General features: G+C 37.4%; 3 protein-coding genes across 14 annotated transcripts in view; 1 reads left to right on the top strand and 2 right to left on the bottom strand.

Annotated features, from left to right (window-relative positions):
* Positions 1-14,052, top strand: part of Hipk (Homeodomain interacting protein kinase) — a 46,065-nt gene extending 32,013 nt beyond the window's left edge. For 9 of the 11 annotated variants that reach the window (XM_067353760.1, XM_067353762.1, XM_067353765.1 and 6 more), the window contains one exon: positions 176-14,052. In XM_067353760.1, the coding sequence (XP_067209861.1) occupies positions 176-374 (199 nt within the window). In that variant the 3' untranslated portion in view covers positions 375-14,052. The remainder of the gene's footprint in view (positions 1-175) is intronic. The other 2 variants (XM_067353767.1, XM_067353763.1) reach the window with 1 other exon arrangement.
* Positions 14,053-14,143: 91 nt separating this feature from the next.
* LOC105675045 (protein YIPF1) lies at positions 14,144-15,735 on the bottom strand. The gene is made up of 4 exons (XM_012371836.2): positions 15,413-15,735; positions 14,929-15,308; positions 14,673-14,853; positions 14,144-14,573 (listed from the first exon to the last, which is right to left on the bottom strand). The coding sequence occupies exons 1-4, from the start codon at positions 15,609-15,611 to the stop codon at positions 14,368-14,370; spliced, it is 966 nt and encodes a 321-aa protein (XP_012227259.1). The 5' UTR covers positions 15,612-15,735; the 3' UTR covers positions 14,144-14,367.
* Positions 15,736-15,996: 261 nt separating this feature from the next.
* betaCOP (coatomer subunit beta) lies at positions 15,997-20,243 on the bottom strand. 2 transcript variants are annotated; one of them, XM_067353769.1, is made up of 9 exons: positions 20,085-20,243; positions 19,481-19,891; positions 19,055-19,388; positions 18,680-18,968; positions 18,249-18,589; positions 17,911-18,172; positions 17,036-17,848; positions 16,706-16,941; positions 15,997-16,626 (listed from the first exon to the last, which is right to left on the bottom strand). In XM_067353769.1, the coding sequence occupies exons 2-9, from the start codon at positions 19,846-19,848 to the stop codon at positions 16,396-16,398; spliced, it is 2,874 nt and encodes a 957-aa protein (XP_067209870.1). In that variant the 5' UTR covers positions 19,849-19,891; positions 20,085-20,243; the 3' UTR covers positions 15,997-16,395. The 2 variants fall into 2 exon arrangements, with proteins under 2 accessions (XP_067209870.1, XP_012227275.1); XM_012371852.2 differs by having other exon boundaries at positions 19,982-20,231.
* Between the last annotated feature and the right edge of the window lie 218 nt (positions 20,244-20,461).

Genomic DNA, 20,461 nt, shown 5'->3' with positions numbered 1-20,461 from the left:
TTAATCAACATACAAATAATGTAGCAATTCAAAGTTGATTGTCTTCCATGTCCCAAGTTTATCCTTAGAAAAATAGTCTCGTGAATCAATTAATGTATATTATAAGAAAAATTTATTATTTCCTATTTTAGAGCTTTATGGAGTCATTCTAATGTGCATTATCCCGTTTTTTCAGCTCGTCTCCATTAACGTTGTATGATTCTAGTCGAGCGTTGCCACCGCCAGCTCATCACAGCTCGACCAGACCATTACTGGCAGGTCACCCAGCACATCCGTTGCCTGCGCATATGCAGCCTACAGCCGTTTATGGATTGGCCCCGCTTTCGCCAGCCAAACACCAATACCAACCTCCCGGTTTATGGTTCACCGAGTAGTTTATTCCCATTGAGCCGCGTATAAGAGCCGTACGAGCTCTGTTTACTGACCAGGTGCGCAGGAAAAGTGCGTTAGCTTTTATGTATTGTACTTGATCAGTAAGTAGAGCAGGGAGGGAGCGTCCAAACCGCTGCAATTTGTGAATATGATTGCTACGATACTGCGATACATTTACAGGAATTTACCGAAGAACCGAGCAAGTTCACCGAACGAAAAGCAGAGAGTAGAAGCGCGTTTAAAGATGAAAATTTTGACAATCCGTCCTATATATAAGCAGCGATCACTCCCTTCCGACCGCTCTTGTAGAAAGCGAAACACGAGACCACAGTCAGTGTAGATCTCTTTGTATATGTTTATTACGTCTCTTATGTGTCCGAAACAATCGTCTCATTGCGACAATTTCATAAGGAAATCAAACGAAAGACTACACTTTGACACAGTTGTACGTAAGTGATTTCTTATGAAATTTCATTACATTTTTTTTCCCTTTAATTCTAAGGGATATATATCTCGGTATATATAGCATGCTGTAAATTTCGTAAATTTCCGGAGATACTGAAGTTTTATTATGAAAGAAATAGAGTTTATAAGGACATTGTACAGACCAAAATTTTCTATCGAAGTGCTCTGATCTGTTTAATGCATATATGCATGATTCTTTTATTGTGTATTATATCATGTATATACACATAAATATGAACGTTACATGGAACTTAAACAGATCGGAAAACATCAATATCGACGATAGAGATCTGCACATCGTGGCAGTGCCGGTTCATGGCACATAGAATTGTTAAGAAATATCATTTATACGCGATTTGCGATTTAGTTTGAATGCGAATGAATTTGCATTTCTTTGCGATATGTCGGCGTACATTATCGTTCGCGATTATCTCATTTTTAATGCTCCTTAACAAAATCATTTTAGCGAATTAGATTTTTTTTGATGGCACAGTATCGATTAATTTGTTCTCGCTGATAGTTTTTCGATATTGTAAGAATTTCGCTACGGAATATGCTACACGCTTTTATGATATTTTATTTATAACGGGCACTCAAGATTAATGAGGAGCTACATTATTCTTTTGTAGTTTATAATATGTTTCTCGAGTATACGTTAACACATTCATACAGACACACATGTACACTTACCTACACATTATTTAGTTGTATCGTATATTCGGAACTACAAAAAGTTCTTCAAGTAGGATTATTCGGGTTGTCGTAAGCATAGTCGTATGAAGAGTCAGAAGATAATATGCAAGAAATTTAGAATCAAGTCACGAGTTTCTTAAGATAACAGCACGACATCCGAATTGACGAAAGCTTTGACGTGCCTTTTTTGGAACAGTCCTATTATTTATTCTTATGTTACTTTGAATCGTATTCACAGTCATTGTCATTTTAATCATTGTCATCCACATTTATCATGTCACTCTCATATTGTTGTTACTAATCATCATTGTTCTCATGTCTAATATTCTGTTCTCAATTGTACAAATAGGGAGATAATCAAGCTTAAGTTCATTATTTGAAACTCAATCTTAAAGAGTTTATAAATTGTATATAGGATGACCGTACGTTAACGTTTTTTTCCGATTAACGTGTTGTATTTTATCGGAGACTAAAAAAAAAGAAAATTTGTACATTCATATACATTATAATTATAATTATATAATTAAATAATTAATTAAGGTCTTAATAAAGACCCATTATATATTTTATTGTTATTTGGCTTACATTTCTGTCTTGAATAATTGAAAATTTTTCCCTCAGAAATGTCTTGATTATACACGATAACATTATACCTGAAAACATTACCCTTTCTAAAAGTTATTTTTCCCCCAGTTTTGCATTGTACTTAGATGTGTATGTATATATATATATTTTTTTTTCCCATAGTTTCCGGTAAAATTCAAAACGTTAATAATAATGTTAGTCGGAAAAAAAGAATATTATTTTTTTTCTATTAATAAAAAATTTTGCAGTTCAAAATTTCAAAATTATTGCACACATGTCTTTCTATATAGTACACAAGTTTGTTTTTCTGTAGAAGGAAGAGATTCTATTTATAGGGTAGTTTTCATAAAACGAGTTTTCACGAGTTTTACTTGCTGCGTTCGATCATGTTGCATTTCCTACATCCAGATCATAAAGTTATCATCCTTGCATCAATCATTTTCACTCTTTTCCTGCATCACCATTCTCTCAGGCGGTATCGTAGATGAGGTATACATAACACTATTCTTCAGATACCGGCGTTACTATACGCAACTGCTAATACATGTATTTCGTGATTTTATGGAATAACGCTTAGGCATTGTTTTGCTAATTCTACTAATAAGTGTATAGAAAGTTGTAACGGTAATATTCGGCGTATATGAGATTAATTGCGGTATGTTGTTTAGAGTGATTCACGTCCAGAGTTTAATTAGAGATATTTTACACGTAGAGTAAGAGAGGGAGAGAGTGAAAGAGAGAAAGAGAGAGAAAACGAGAGAAAGAAAGAAAGAGAGAGAAAAGAGAAGAAAAATTATAGAGTATATAGATATATAAAGATATACAAGTGTAGTGTAGGTGTAACGGAGTTTTAAACATGTTACCGGTATCATGAGAAAAAGAAACCCTTTACGCGATACAATAAGTAAGCGACAAACGATATACACAGCTGCAATTTAACTATATTTAACTTATAGAGCAGGGCCGTTACGGCTATCGGGTCCATGATAGCCTCGCAAATCTCTCGAGTGCCTTTATATCGAGAGGCATCAGATGAATCGATGTAATCTAACGATGTCAAACTTGCTTCGGCAAAAGTGACGTTTTAGGACTTCGTTTCTTCTCGCTCTTCTCCTTTGTTTCTGCAGTTCACGCAGTTTTACTCCCCCCTTGTCTTAAAGTTAAGCGATTCGCCCGACACTCTTTCGTATACGCATCAATACGTTTACATTATACGAGGAAACAACAAAAAAAAAAAAAGAAATATTTAACCAACTCGATGTGCCTGTTTAATGAATAATCGTATTTACACTGAGTAATTAACTGTAATGGGAAAAGAGAAAGGGATAAGTAGAGAGGCGAGTCTTTTTTTCTTTTTCTTCGATATAGACTGAGACGCGCTATGACGTATCAGTGGAGCATATTGCAATCACCGTAATCAATTATGTTACGTGTCGGTATCCACCTCTCGGTTTTGGCATAGCGGATTAGTCCGCGTGATTACTTGTATATGTACATAACATACATGCTTCCACGTGTGGCAGTAGAGGTATAATCACGTCGCATTGAAATTACCATACCTTTCTCCATGTGAATCGTGAGAAAAAAAAAAAAGAGTCATATCCTTAGGTTTTCATCTTCTACGTAACGTTGGGCGTGTAGAACGGGTGTGTGTGTATATGCGTGCTCGGATTGTCATCCTCAGGTGCACATATACGCACACCTACGTTTGTAAGCTAGCAGTCATACTATTCGTAGTGATAAGTTACATTCTTCCCTTTTTTCTTCTTCATTTTTCTCATCTGTGTATATTTCCGCGTATTATTAGATTGATTTTAGTCACATGTTTGTCTCCTATTCATGAGCAAGCCTTGACTGACGATGGGATCTCGATTAGAACGGGGATCGTGGCGTTTGAATTGCAGTCGCACGTTACGTTACTTTTTGTATCGCAGTACGTAAGAATGATGTGCGGGAGACTTTTTTTTTAGACGAGTGACATATCGAAAATATCGACTGCTTTGAGGGTACAAAATGCGCACTGATCATGGACTCAGGTCGACTTGATTTTGTATCGATATTTTGGATTTTTCGACTTGACTTCATCAGCCAATGCTTGCTTCCAATCACGTACTCGTTATTTTAGATCACACATGGTGTAAGTAGAGACATACACATACAAACACACACGTTATCACACATAATAAACTACCTAAATAAAAAGAAGTAGAGACGCTATAAAACGCTGTGTGGAAAATTAAGTAAAAGATACCGTAACTGTATCAATGGTTCTAGTTGTGATATTTTATTATAATGCCGATAGTCGTGCGCAGTTAAAGCGCTTGGAGCGGGCTGTCTCGCGTGCCCGGCGTATATATCGCGAGGTATAAAGCATGTAAGAATTGTATCCTAATCTTAACACATTAATTATACACGGAAGGGAGATCATACATTTGCTGCAGTTAAGAATAATTCGTGATGATTCGCGAGGCGATATGATGTTACACGCTGATTGTTTGGCGACAACTTGCGGATGATGACGATTTCTTTTTTAATTTCGAAGTCTGAGCTACGTCGCATAAACTTTCACGGATATTTTCTAACATCAATTCTTTGCTGATATATCGTCGAGTATTTATAATGTATAAAAGTTTCATGTTCTATATATATATATAGTTTTGCAAAAGTTAGTATCATTTCGTGTTAGGGTTGCGTGATTGTTAAATTCCTCCATAATGTGAATTCGGTTTGTATTAACCGTGTAACTGACAATTACTGACAGTAATCTTCTAGAAACGAATTATAAGAATAATTATTTAACCATTCGCACGTGCAGTCGTGCGCAATATAGTTACTCCTTTCGTTCGAATAGTATAATATACATTATATAGAAGTAGGATATATCTAGTTCTTTTAATCGTTTTTGAAATATGTACATATGTTTCTTATTGCATCCGAGGTGGGGGAGTGATATATTAGTCTTAGGTGTAGTGCCTAAAAAGTGAGATTGTGTGGCCGGAAATAAGATTTGTTCAGCACGGAATCTCCAAGTCTCAATCCTGCGCCGGTGCACGAAAAATTGGTCGAGTCTCGAATGAGCATCTGAAGATTGCAGTTTTATTTGTATTAAAAAACATGATGTAGATTTAATATCAATGAAACTGCCGACGAGAGGAAGTGGAAGATGAATCGATATGATCGATATTTTTTTTCGTGCGCGAGTGGCGGATTGCTTGTAAAATCATACGAAGTTGAGAAATGGCTTGGATGTGCTTAGCGCGGAAAAGTATTCGTGTAAAAATGGTCAGGCGCAATGAAAAAAGAAAAAAAGAAAATAGGATAAGGGGACAGGCTTACGATTTCATTGTGGAGTTAGGACTATAATATTCATCGCGTTGTACGGACAGTTCGTATAAAATTATATTATCACTGTAAACGAAGTAACACTGACTCTCACGAGAGATAGATATGTAGTTATATATAGAGGTATATATAGGAAAGAATAACATATTTTTGGAGTTAATAGAGGATTGATATTGTACTGTGCTCCGTAAGTTATTGAACATTTCTCTTTCTTAGGTTCTCGGTCTCTATTTGCTAGATTGCTCGTCGTAATCGGACCACATTTGCGAGTATAGACAATTGTTAGCTAAACTTCAGCCAGCTTCGTCGATGAATAGACTAGAACTGTTAAATTTTAATTAAACGCCGCAAGTCTTGCAAGTCATCTAAAACTCTACTTGAATTGAATGTTTCTCGAAACGTTTCTACTAATTACTCCAATATCGTAGATATTTGTTAGAGGATCTGTCTGTGTATCATTACTAAATCCAGTCCTGTATTTACATCTCGAATTTAGGAAAGCCCGACACTTGGACGCGATGGTAAAGAAAGTCTTGAAGAATGTAATCCTGCATTTAGTGATCCTGAAATTTAAGAGAGCTTAAAGTTTGTTCTAAAGCAGAATACAATTATTGAAGTTGATTGCACAAGAGAGTTCTAAAAGTTGTCGTTACTAAGTAAGAAATGAAGTCCGATTCGGGAAGCAAGGATGAATAGTTTATCGCGCGGGGTAAACGTAAGGTAGGAGCGACGATATTCACTATCTGACTGTTCTTCGATGTTCTTAATGTTCACTATTATACTATGGTAATGTAACGGCAAATAATAATTAACGATGGGACTTGTACTAGATATATCTAACGATTTATGCATAATGCTGTATTATAGAGATTAGTCATAGGTGAGGAAAGAGAGAGAGAGAGAGAGAGTACCCTCGTTTTTTGTAGACACATCACTGTCTAGATTCTCTGCCGTTTACGCGTTTCATCTCTGCGTGACTAATAGACTCTTAATTAGGCGGTGTCTTTTAATACGGAACAAAAATATTTCTCTCCACGAGTCGGTAGGAAACTTGGTGTTTTGCAGATCGTACGTTTTAGGCTCCTTTCATCCCCGTAACATAGAAGACGATCCAGTCGCGAGTACTTAATCGGCGGATCGTTCCTGCGCCATTGGACCAGTTAGAAATTGATCGTTACGCTACGTATTTGTAAAATCAAAAAAAAAGTAACATGCGTAATTAGGGAGACCCTTTTTTACAGACGCAGGCCGTTTTTCCCTCTTTCGAATCTCTCTACATTTTTGGTACATACACGTTTGAGGGATCGAAGTGTAGTCTCTTCTGATATTTAACATGTAAAACTCGTATTTCGATTACATACTTTGAGCGAAGTGGACGGTATTCGTTTCTTCGTTACTCACGATACTTAGACACGATTCCCTTAGCCGCTTAAAATTCAAGACAATTAAAAGTAACACTATGGGGACAATTTATAGCAGAGGCGCGGAGGTGTGTAAATGTCCGTCTCACTTTGACCTCTATATTGTATGATTATAAAAAATCGAACTTACTACTTTACATCGATAAAATATATGGCTGCGCTACGTATTTGTAAATAAACGTCTCTTTCGTATATCTTAGTTATATTATAATAATAATTGCATAATTATTGATGAATCATTCTGACGTCGGCGTGATTTATCGTTTATTTCGATTATTGTGAGTTTCTTTAGCTTAAGCACCGTTCTCTATATACATATTCCATAATTTCAAGCATATTAATCCAAATTTCTATGTTTAAACAGCTAATTATCATCTAAATATCCTCGCTTGACTTGAGTTGACTTGATATATACTACATTTCAACAGATAGACAAATTCTTTTGGGAAAGAATTTCGTAGCGTTGCCTTATTAATGAATTATTGTCAATAAAGATATACAATAATTGTTATACGCGACATTTATACATGTATACATACATAAATGCACATAAATTGTTAGTCATCGATTAATATACTATCTGCCAAATCTCTTTTTCGTACGTGAATAAACAAGCATCATACACGACAATTTTCACGAAGGATTCGCGTTTCACGGGGACTTGGGTGCGTTGCGGCATTTCTGGAAATCGTGAAATTATCATTTGACTAAAGCTGAGACGTCACGATAAGCTGGAGAATGTTGTCAATGTTCCTGGCTCGCGTGCAAATGAATCCTTCCATTGATCACACACAACATGCATACACCAAGAATATAGTAACCCCAATTAATCGCCCGAAGTGGCGAGTAAAGTGAAATTTCTAAAGTACGATTACTAAGTGTGTAGAGTGTTTTTAAGCTTTCGCAAGAAGTTTCTTAAAGTATTGTAATCGTTGGCTGAGCCAAAACTATCGCTTGCGTACGCGGTGAACCCGCATTCGAGGGTTTTATTAACATACAGAGGCACACAGGTCGTAGGGTCACGAGTAGCAATACCTAAGTACGGATAGCTGACGAACAAGCTTAACATTTGTAATTACTCGCATAACTAATTGCGTACTTTGTTCGTATCGTAATGCAATAAGATGTTAATTTCATTTATCATTGATTGTCATTTTCACGTAAAATTCGAAAACTTCAAATATAATTTTAAAACGATTTATTATCATAATCTTGATATGAATCAGCATCGGCTCTTCTTCGTGTTGTAATAAATACAACGAGTTTGAATCGCAAGAGCTCTCCCTTTTCTAGAAAGCTATGTTATATCTGTTATATCTGTTATCAATGTTTCATATACACTTAGTCAATCTAACAAATTACTTAAAATTGATTTGGCACAAATCAATTTATGATTTATTCGAGAATGGACTCTGGATAAATTGTGGAAATAATTAACGCGAATGTGTATGTAAATCCAACGCAACGTAAAGCAACATAGAATAGTGTCTTTTGCAAGAAACATAGTTACTATTACAAAATAAAGAGAAATTCTAACTAAGAGATTTAGAGTAGACTTAGGTAGAGCGTGCCTTGCGTTACCGCGACACCGACATCGCTGGATGCATTTTCGGGGTCGTATCCGTACTTAGGCATTCGGCTGGTGTGCATCTGAAGCGTGCAACTGATCGTTTACAAATATATATATAACTATATATATTTATATATATATATAAATATATATAAATGTATATATATGATATATATAAAGGTATGCATACACATAACATACATAGATCATAGATAGACATACACACACACCACACACACACACACACACCACACACACACACACACACACACACACAGATAGATATATACTTGAATATATTATAAATATTGCATCCATATTACAAATATATTATACATTGTAACAAGAAGCTTGTGTGCGTGCGACAGATTATTCCGGAGGTCGACCAGAGTACAAAGTGTAGATTTAGTTTGGCCTCGGAAATACTCTGCGCACGCAGTCGAATCGATGTCATCGACGAACGTTAGTATCGAAACATATGTTTAACAAATTAAAAAAAAAAAGTATGCGTAGTGTAAAGAAAGAGAGCCGCCGACCGCCACGTTGTTAACATCCGTCGCATCGACTGAGAACGGATCGTCGTCTACTTCTCTCTATTGACAATAAGCAAAAAAAAAAAAAATCACGGGTGGACAAATTCGAACGGACAAAACTTCTCTACTGAAAAATTCGCATTTGGATACTTTTATTCGGTGGATCGTGATTGATAGCTTGTAATCCGCATAATTAATGTGACATTAACAATATCTAACGGCAAATTTATGGTATGTGGGAAAGAGAATTTTCGTGTAAAGAGAAAATTCCGGCTCTCGATCGACGCGGCGTCACATTTTTGCAAATTACACCGACCGTATGTGTAAGCTACCGAAAAAAAAAAAAAAAAATTCTAATCACGTCGCGACGCAACTCGTGACTACCGAAGAGCGAAACGGACCGGAAGTACGGAAGTCGCGAGGGATGTGAAGGACGAGGAGGAGCGTCGTTTCGCAATCTTTCGGTGGCCACGAGTTCATCGTTCTTCCGATAATAAGGACTTTAAATAATCGGTGACAACTTACTTAAAGACTAGAGAGCGTTTCTGAATTTTTTAAGTCGCGCATCGACATTAAGATGCATATATCCTGTGGACGCAAGAAGTCTATTTGATATTTATATTTTAATACACACATGTGAAGCTGATTATATTTAGTGTATTGTAATTATCGAATATATTGATTAACCGAGCCGGCCGCTCGCACGCTCGCGCGCGAATTTCGCCGAAAGCGCTCGCTGGCCGGTCGAGCCGATTTGACGACGAGGGGTCGAAGTGAGCGGGCTAGCGTGCGATCGGTCGGCGCGAGCCACGATTTTCTGTATATTACTGTAGTATAATAATCAAACACTAAAGACTAATGCTTAAGGCGATCGATGAGGCTCCGTTGTAGTTCGGAGTCGCGAGTATAAGTGTATTCGAATTATTATGCAACGCAAACAACACGTGTGAGAGAGAAAGAGAGGTGAGAGGGAAGGAAAATATAGAGCATAAAAGTGAAAAGAAAAAAGAAAAAAAAAAACACGTTTGACAAATTGACAGAGAACGGGTACACGCAGTGGTACACAGACGTCACTATGTCTTAATTCGTAAATAAATGCGGATGTCCGCGCGTCGGGCAATCTGTGAACTGAGTTGAATAGTATATTAAGCGCACTCTTTTTTTTATTATTAAACATTCATCCCAATTGTATTCTCAAAAAGCTCCGTCTCCACCAACAATATTCAGCTCGATAAAACATCTTGCGATCGAAAAGCCACTATTACTTCCCGTATTCTTTTTTTTTATGTAATATTAATTTATATCTTTTATTCTAATGAGTTGAGTAGTATTAAGCGCAATTATTCTCTTTTTAAATTTTCTTAATCGCGATCCATTATTTGGATAATATCCAAAACGCATCACTGTTGCTTCTTGTGTCCATTATTTTGTATACAGCACTTTCCGATTTGTTTGCGACCAAAGCAAGAGGGAAAGCGCCGCTTGCTCACAGGTGGTTTTTTTTTTTAAATATCGATTTTGCACATTTCTTAAACGAGGACGAAGCGGAAGTTTCGAGCTTGGCATAATTGTGACATTCTTTATTTGCTCCAACATAAACGTCAATTATCTCGATACTTGCGACTCTTAATCAATAACAGTTACTAAGTACGCCTAAAACTCAGCTTGTCGCATCTGAAAAATCGACCGTACACACTTTGCTGGATTTTATTAAGCAGCAGCTTAACACACAGCGATTTCGGAATGGAAGCTTTCGAGGAGGAGAGATAAGAAAAGGAAAAACAATGTTTCACTCTTACGTACCTGTTCTATACATCTAAGTCCGCAATCAAAGTAATCATTTCACCAAAAGAAAGTGATCAAAATGAGACGTCGATCAAAAGAGCCTCGCGTTTGTAATACATAGACGGAGAATCCGTTAGGCATGAAAGCTCGAATCGTCCCTTTTTATATGACGTTGCATCGAATCCAATAGCACAAGATAACGCGATTAACGATTAGAAAGTAAATATCTTGTCTCGGCGTTCCGCCAGAATTCGTTCTGTACTTCGCTGTGCTATTCGCGTAAAACTTAAATATTTCGAAGCTAGATCAACCAATGTGATTCTGTGGCTTTAGCATCCTTGATCCCCTTATTCGAAATTCTATTATAACCTATTCAGAGTTCTCAAAATTGAATCTATCCTGGTCTCCACGGGTTTCTTCTAATCGAACATATGACACTTCCTTTCTTCTATTTTCAAGCTATAGAATAATATTGATTGTGAAGTTGATAAATTGATCGTAGGGCATTTAAAAACTCATACAATAGATAACCGCATATGGAAGCTGATTTTTTGTAGGATATATAAAAATTAAGCTTGTAAGATTCATTCTTCGCCGTAAATTCCACGGTAGTTTTTCATTAAGACGTAAGGATTTCTACTATGATATTAACGTGTTGGCAAGCAGATGTCGATAAGATGCGAAATCTATGTAACAATGTATATCCATTCTTCTCAATCAATATCGGCTCCAAATCCCGTATAGATTACACGAACAAAATTCTCTCCAAGGCGTTTATAATTCGATGAATACGAACAATTTTATTATTCGTAATTTGATTAATTACGAATTACAGAATTGGATTTCCTGACGCAAAAAACATATCAAAACTCCAGAAAATTTTAACGAGAAAAGAATAAAGAGACAAAACTATCAACTTGCTCTCAACAATATGTTTTCCATCTGCTACATTCTTTCGATTTCACACTTTTTAATCTTACTAAATATTATTAAATTGTATATGCATAAAATTAGCGTAAAAACGAATCGAATCTTGTAACATATAGCCAATAGCAGCAAAGAGCAATAGCAGAGAAAGTTTATAACATTTCTAAAAAATTTTGTAAAGTCTATAAATATCTCTTTCAGAGCTTGGATCCGCGAGTTAGATTTGCGCGTTGTAAAAATATGAGTTTTGCTTTCACTGATTTACAATCAAATTACGCTAATTCAAATTCTATATGTGTGTAAATTGCTGAATCACTTTTCGAGCAAATACTGCCGATGAAATATTTCGCGATTGATTTGCATAGTTGCCGCTGTAACGGAATTCGGTAAAATCACGTTTTGTTGAAAAATGCAAGATTGTTATGAATCACGACCGTTTATATTAGTCACAATTTTACAGTGCGCCGAAAAAAAAACTGGCTTCCGTTATTACGAGATTTCACGTCGAGTTCAATGCAACATACGTTGTTATGTAAATCAGATTACGTAATTATTAATTAAGCATGCGACTGAATAACCAACCTGAAATTACTGTAATAAAAAAAAAGAATATAGTAGGATATATATATGCTCGTAAATGTATAGTTTGCTTATAAAGGGTGCATTCGTTTTACACAATATCTGTCTTCTCCACTGCGTGTCAAATGCATACAGCGGACTGACATTGTACGAAAGGAACGCGTCATTTATGAGCATTGTTATATACATATATTGTAATGTAATAATTGATAAAACCAGGGTACATATATATATATATTAATATGTGTATGTGTAATACGTTACGTGACGGTATACGTCAGACGCGAGCATCGTCGCGAGCAATGAAACGAAACAATTATTGTGTATTATAACAGTTTTACAATAACAATTGTAAATAAACGACGGCGTATTCACTGACTTCAGTCGTCGAGCACGTGCTACCGCGCGAACGTGTGAGAGTGCTAGGGGTTGTAAAGAGATAAAAAAAAAAAAAGTAGCGTTGCGTGTGTAACGTTGGAAATATTAAATAGAGCAAAAGAAAGGGGGAGGAGCAGTAAACTCGGTACTAGACTGTCGTAGACTTATTAACTTATTAATTATCGTTCCTGCCTATTCGCAATCTTTGACTGCAATATCTCGTAAACACGTCGGACCAACGTCGTTGTGAGCACTAGCTGTGAACTTTGACACCGTTACAGCCTCTCATCGTCGAGCACCATGATTTAACACTTTGCGAAAATGAAGAAGGAAAGAGCAAAAAAAAAAAAAAAAGAGGAAGGAAATATCATATGTTCAGACATGAGATGTTTGGCCTTTTCCTGCCAAGTCACAAAATTAGATTCCTTATTCATATATCATATTTGTATAAGATAAATGTCTTTAGATCATAGCGCTAGCTATAATACACATATAGCTACTCTATATATATAATACATATATATTTAGAAAGAGAAAATTATCCAGAATTAATTAATCGACCTCGATGCAGCTAACGGCCAAAATCCTTTTGGTGCGACGATCGAGTGTAACTTGCCCATATTTCAATACGGATCGATTTTACGAGAATAAAAAGAGTTGCATTACGGCAGAGTTTGTACGAATAAAAATAGCGTAATGCGACAGGTGCTCGACTTCACGTATAATTCTAGGCTTTTACCCGTAGAATTCTTGTATTTTATACATACGACGCTCACATCGACAAGGCTTGAATCTTACCGCGATGATCTGTCAATATAATAATATATTTCGAAAAAAAAACACGATTTTCAATTAGTTTCCGAGGATATAATTGGCGCATTATCGATTGAGAGCAAATGTTTTTAATTGCGCAGCTTCTTTCGAAGCTGATAAATTTTTTTTTTTAGTACTTTCGGGGTGAAAAAATTGTCTCGCGAGACTAATCGAAGCAGCGTTAGAGTCGTTGATCCAAGCAGCACATGTATTCACTGGCGTCGTACCGACGGCACGCATTGTCTGCGATTACACGATTTCCATCGTGGCTGCGAGCGAATTACTATTGTCATGGCATATATGTATTGAATACACCGACGATAATAACATTAACGATAACAACTACAAAATAAATGTTGCCTTTTGTCACATTGGTAAATGAGCAAGATACTAATGAATTATGTGCGATTAATAATGTAATAATCTATTGTATTATAAGTATACTAAAAAAAAAAAATACCGCGCGATCACGCATTATGTACAACGTCGTGGAGATTATTTCGTATGATTGTAAATGATATGTGTGTTGCGTTGATGTAACGCGCCCCTATATTGCAGTAGGGCTGTGAAATAAATCAACCAGACACTTCGCCGGTCTTGTGCATCACTGTCCTGAACGTAGCGACGTATCGACCACAGCGGGGTTAATGAGTTATCTTATCTTCGTAGAAACACCTGTCTAAGGATCGGGATATTTTTTATTTCTAACTTATAATTCACAATTACAGTATAAATATTATTTTTACATAAACAAAATTTATTACGCTAATCAGCGTCGTGTGCGATGCATATTTATAGTAAGTCGATGATATTTCTCTAAATAAAATAGTATTCGATATCACGTAAATAAACAAGTTTTCCTGATAATCTCGGAAATAGGGATTTATCAGATCTGCTCGACGTTTCAAGAGGCTGACGCTGGCACTACATTAGAACTGTTGTTTTGCACTACTTTATGCAGTACATTGGCTTGAGTAGAGGAAATTACTAAATTATCCACAGCTGAAACGGTGCTCTTGGATGACACGTGATAGAAATACAGCATAAATCCTGCTGCTAGCAGTAGATGCATACCCAGAATTACAGCAACGTATATAATTCTATGTTTATCTGTAAAATCAGTTACATTTCATTCATTATATTTTTCATTTGCTAGACTCACTTATTTGACTTGTTAATTTAATATATATATATATATTTTTTTTTTACTTGTAACGACTGGTAACAATGACCGTAGCAAAACTCCTCCTGACAAAAAGGTTGCTAATATGACTAAGCCCCACTGCAACCAGCTGATTTGAATGACCCATAGAAAAACTACTGGGATGTAGATGGTTAAGGAGTATCCATACAAACACAAGAGTTCTAAAAGTCCAGGAAGAGCGTAAGACTGAAAAATAAAGATTATATGATGATGTAACGATTAAAGATGAAAGATTAGGACAAAAATTTCTTAACAATAAACCTCAATTAATTCCTCTTCGGTATTTCTCGAACTGCTGGTCCACTTTATCGCACCCCACAAGGCTAATGGTAGAAGCCATGCGTACAAAAATATGCAAGTGGCTGCATAGGACACGACGTGGAAATCGTATCTCCAGTGGTGCTTGGCAGAACCGGCGGTTTGTAAATAGTTTGCCACATTTCCACTAATGGCAATGGAAAATACCAAAGTCACACATACCCAGAAAGGACCGTACAAATCTGGATTTGGCCTTATGTGCGTTATAAGATAATTATCGCGTCCATGTGGTACCATGGATCGCTTGAGACGCTCCAGGACGTCGTTTGTATTGACATTGAAAAACTTTTGGTAATACTCAATCGTCCAGAAGCTTCGAGTAGCTGAAAAAAACAAGACTCCAATTAATCTGAGTTTCAATTAAATAAAAATGTCAACATCTATTTATTGAGAAGAAAAGATTTTTCTACAAATTATAAATATGAACCTTCGTTTTTATTGGGCATTCCTTGTAAATCTTCTATTATGCCAATTCCAGTGGAATCATTTGACAGGTTATTAAAGGGCTGATGAGTTGCGGCTGCAGTTTCCAACTGTCCGCCAGTGTTGCTGGCTTGATTTATCGGTGAGAAATCATGAAAAGTTATAAATTGCTGATCCGTGTTCTTCAATTGATCACCGTCCATCGTTTAGCGTAAAATTTCTGTTTATCTGCAATTTGACAAGTGCCATGCACACATCGCAATACATACGTACAGTTTACGTATATCGTACACGTCGTATACGTTCATAAGATACATATGCCATCTAGCGGCAATAGATGTAAAAAATCTTGATCGTATGATATATTTTGAATATATATGTACATTAATTTATATATTTGTATATTTCTTGAAAATAATAAATCGACTGTAAAGTTCTTTTCATACATCTCAGTTGCTTTTGATTGAATGAAAGTGTTGGAAGAGAATGACTAATTTATATGTTATCATACACACACACGCATATATAAAAAAGGAGACAAATGAGTGGAGGTGCACGGTATAACAATGCCTAAAAAAATAAATAAAGTTACATAGATAAAGTACTGTTTATTCATTTCTTTCCTCTGATGAATACATCCTACTTTATAGGACACTAACTATATGCTTATGCCATAACAATATCGGCAGGAAATTCAATACAATTAAACATAATATAAATATGAACGTGCATTGCAGAATACACGTCGTAATATAACTGCGACACAAGCAAGTCCAATTCGATTTTTAAATAATACATAAATTCAAGACATTCAAAGAATGTTTGTGAAGATTAAGACAAGTTTGCTTTGTCGTAATTAGCTTAAATGCCATGAATATGTAAAAATCATTGATAATAAACTTTGAGGTCCTGTAAATTCCGTAATGATATCGCGTTTGATGAAATTTGAACATCGCGCGAAGCGAAATTTAGTTGAAATGACGTGATTCAGGCCGCTTGCACGACTTTAGTCTGCGGGCCTTTCTGCGCCGAATTGATTTTATCGCCCAGCGACAGAGCCATGCCTTGGCTCTTGGCTCTGATACGAATATGACCGACTACCGGCGCGTCGGATTTGTTCAGTGGTTTCTCAATAGACAAATTCGCCAGTGCGTCCTCGCCAAATATTGATTTTGCATACATGTTAGCTGCCATAAATCCACATTGTCCCGAAAGGGCCTGTGTAAAAATAAAAAAAACATTAATAACTTCTACAATGCTATTAGAAAATCAGTAGAAAGGTAAAAACTGAACATGCCTTTTCCGGCGTGAGACAACGCATATTTGTGGATTTCAACAAGTGAGCAAGATACTCTCTCAGATCAGACAGAGTAGTGTTGACTGAAACTTTATTCTCCCATTCGAACTCGGCCCACATCTGACGGAATTCCGCATCGGTGCATGTCGCGGGCACTATGTAGTCCATAATGTCAATGTGTATGTCATTCAGAACAACCACGCTTCTGTCAGAGCCCGCTCCTGATACGTCGTAAACTGTAAACAAAATTAAATGTGAATTTTACAAACTTTCTAAAACCGGTGACAGCGCTACACAAATAGCTTTTCCAAACTTTCCAAATCAATTTACCGATATTCCCAAATATAATTCCGTTCTCTGTGGACGCGACTTTTACATTCGCCTTGATAGTAGCGAAATCCCTGGGTGCGAGCACGATAGGTTGCGGTCTCTCTACCAGCTTCAGATCGCCCATAGTGGCTAGCTCCAAGGTGCAGTTCTGCAGAGTGTCTTCCGTTTGATTAACAACGAGAACATCGAGCACGATGTCGTATTGGTTGACGTGGACCAAGGCCTCCGCGTAGACCGGGTCCGAGAAGCCGGTAAGCTGAGTGACTTTGCTCAACGCGCTCGGAGCTGGTGCGTCACCGCCGGCACCTGGTCGTCCCGCTACAGCAGCGCTGAGACTCTGTTCGAATACATCACCGGCGCCGCCAGTCAGATCGGATCCCCGGCTCAATTGCAAGAATTGAATCGCGTCATCCACTTGGACGATATTGCCCGGCTTCTCTTTGGCCTTTTGATTTTGCGAATCTTCCTCCGCCTTTGCGGTCAACATTCTGCCGAGAGCGTCGCGACATCCCTCGGTGAAGACCTTTTGAACGAGAGGCGTTGGACAGGCGAGGGATTTGAGGCACAGAGAAATCCTCTCCGCATCATCGTGCGTCATCGCTTTCAAGGGAAGACCCGAACGGCCCAACTGCAATACGCTGGACATTACAAGCATCGCTTCCGCCTGTAATCTGTTGCTCTTCTGGATGTTGGTTTCGAGCGTTTTGTAGCGCAGTGCCAGTTTGGCCAATGTGGTGGCTAGGGATGCGCCGATGAAGAAATCGCCCTCCATCATATATTGCACTAATGCTGGTCGCTTTTCTTCCTTTTTCCCTGCGGATTAATTTAAATTATAATTTTTCTACAACTGACACATGTAAAAATAAGTTACTTACGTGCGGATGTGGCACTAAAAGCACTTTGAGTCGCATATGTTCCGTCAGACGTGACGAGTTGTGCTGGTGCGGCTTGCGAATTACCATCCTCGGACTTTTCGCCGGCTTGACGCTTATTCTCCGCCTCGAGTAACGGCAGATCGCCTAAAGCAGTACGCACACGACTCATTACAGCTTCTATGTCCTCTTTGGATGTGGCATACTCGCCAAGAATCCAAAGTGCGGCCCTATGTACTTTTACGGATCGTATGTGAGCGAATACCTAATTGGTCAAAAATAAAATTAACTTTCGCTTATTTTTCTCTAAAGATAGATCTTTAGCGGCGTTGCACACGTACTTCTAAAAGTTTCTCGACGATCAGCGGTCTGAGATTTTCGAATCTCTGAATGGCTTCGCGAACAAATACAAGAACGTCCGTAGCGGCCGCATCGTGGCTCTCCGACAGAAAATCTGTCAACACTGGAATGACGGTAACGGCAACGTCCGCGAACTTCATGGAACAAGCGTGAAGAGTTCGCACCAAGAGCTGGCGATACCTGCCAGCATCTTCGTGTTCTCCGCCAGCTGTCCTCAAAACTTCCTTCTTCAGAAGCTGAACCATCTCTTCGATTGAACGAGTTGTGACCAAATCCATAGCAAGAGCTAAGGTCTTCGTTCTGACTTCCAATGCGGGCGAGCCTATTTAACATGGATAACAATATATAAATTATAATATGGATAACAACACAGTTCTATTAACATGTACTTTTATGATAATCAATGCAGTACCTAAAACGCGAAGTACATCCATTACGAGATCCTGAAGTACTCTTTCGTATGCAGGACTATCTTTCATCGCAATTAATCGATCAAGTACAATGAGCTTGACATTGTTATCGCTTTCTCTGACGACCAATTCAATGTAACAGGAAGCTGCCGCTTTGATCGCGGTTGGCGCACTGGAAAGAGTCACCAAAGTTCCAGCCGCTTCGTAACGCACCGCGGCACTAGGTGAATTCAGCAAACTGTAAATACATCTGATAAAACGCGCTCTCTCCGACGGATTTGCAAGACAAACCTAGGAAAAAAAAAGAGATTTATGATATCGACAGTGATTATTTGATAAATGCATCCACGTTCACCATATAATACATTTATTCATACCTTATATATTAATTCGACAATGACCAATTGTAATATATCACCGAAACTGGGTACTTGATCGAGACATGCGCCTAAATAAGAAAGAGCTCTATTCTGATCAGCGTGCAGCAGCATCAGAAATGCATTTCTCCTACACGACATGTCCTGTTCCCCTTCTAAATACTTTGCTATCAATTCTGGAGCATCCGGTATAAGAAATTCGAAGTTTCTGTAAATGGTAAAAATAGCGAGCACAGCATTGCGTCTGACATAGGAGTGTCTGTGTTCCAAACAACCGGTTATTGCTGGCATCAATGGCTCTAAAAGCTCTGGTTCCTTCAATTTACACAAGAATCTATAAATAATGAATAGTAATTAATAAATTGCAAATAGTAAGTACAGTGACTTGTAATTTTGTCCATATTATTTGACTTCTCATATCTTTACCTAAGAGTTGATCCTCTGACAAATTCATTAGGATGCTGCAAGTCTTTCCTGTAAGCATCGCAGACGAGAATCATTTCCTGCAAGAGCTTGCCATCACCGGAAGTTTTTGGCACGATTTCCCAGAATATCAACAGCAGCTTCTTGATGGTGTGATTTTGCAGAGGCAGGACAAATCTGATGATCGTCATTAATAATCCAGGTAATCTTTCGCCGCTCAGAATCATGTGAATCGTCTTCTTGAGTGCATCGATTTTCGTCTGAACGCTCCCCTTTTCGAGATCCAGTTTCAGCTGGAGCTCGTTTAGCGGCTCCGTATCAGTTGGGATGTTTATCAACGTGTAGCATGGTTGTTCTGTTATCGTGCTCATCTTTCCGGTTTTTTACGTCACTCCAACAAAAAAATATGTTGACCTACAAAGATAAAAGCCTTAATAATCTTATAAACGATTATGGTATCTTTTCAAGAAATTAGTTACGAGGAAATTGGTTAGCAAAGCATACGTAAACGAGTGCAGGAATATGTGAGGTTATGCACTTTAACACATTGTGTATATTCATTAGTCCATCGTGCAAAACACTTGCGAATCAGAACTCGGACACATACCTAGGATTAAGATTAAAAAAAATACGCGGCAATAGTCGGCCTGTCAAAGTTTACTGACATTTAGGTGCATTTAGGAAACAGTATACGTGTCCTACGTGTCAAATCGCGACAGCAGGAAATAATCGCGTGAGATGACGATGTCACGGTTTTCTGCAGCTGCTAGAGACCCTTCATTCAGAATGTGAAACATTTATAACACGCACTCATGATAAAGAAGTATTTACACGACAGATGCCAACGTTATCTGCATTATTACAATCGATACGAATTCACGAATATATCAACAGGCTAATTATATTTATATGCCAAACAAATTATATAAAATTAATAATCTTAATATTAAAATAATATTAATATCCAACATCAAAAAATTTTAT

This window comes from Linepithema humile, chromosome 4, assembly GCF_040581485.1.
Source record: "Linepithema humile isolate Giens D197 chromosome 4, Lhum_UNIL_v1.0, whole genome shotgun sequence".
In the NCBI taxonomy this organism is placed as follows: Eukaryota; Metazoa; Arthropoda; class Insecta; order Hymenoptera; family Formicidae; genus Linepithema; species Linepithema humile.
Note: the sequence above shows the minus strand (reverse complement) of the source record. Positions and strands in the feature narration are given on the sequence as shown.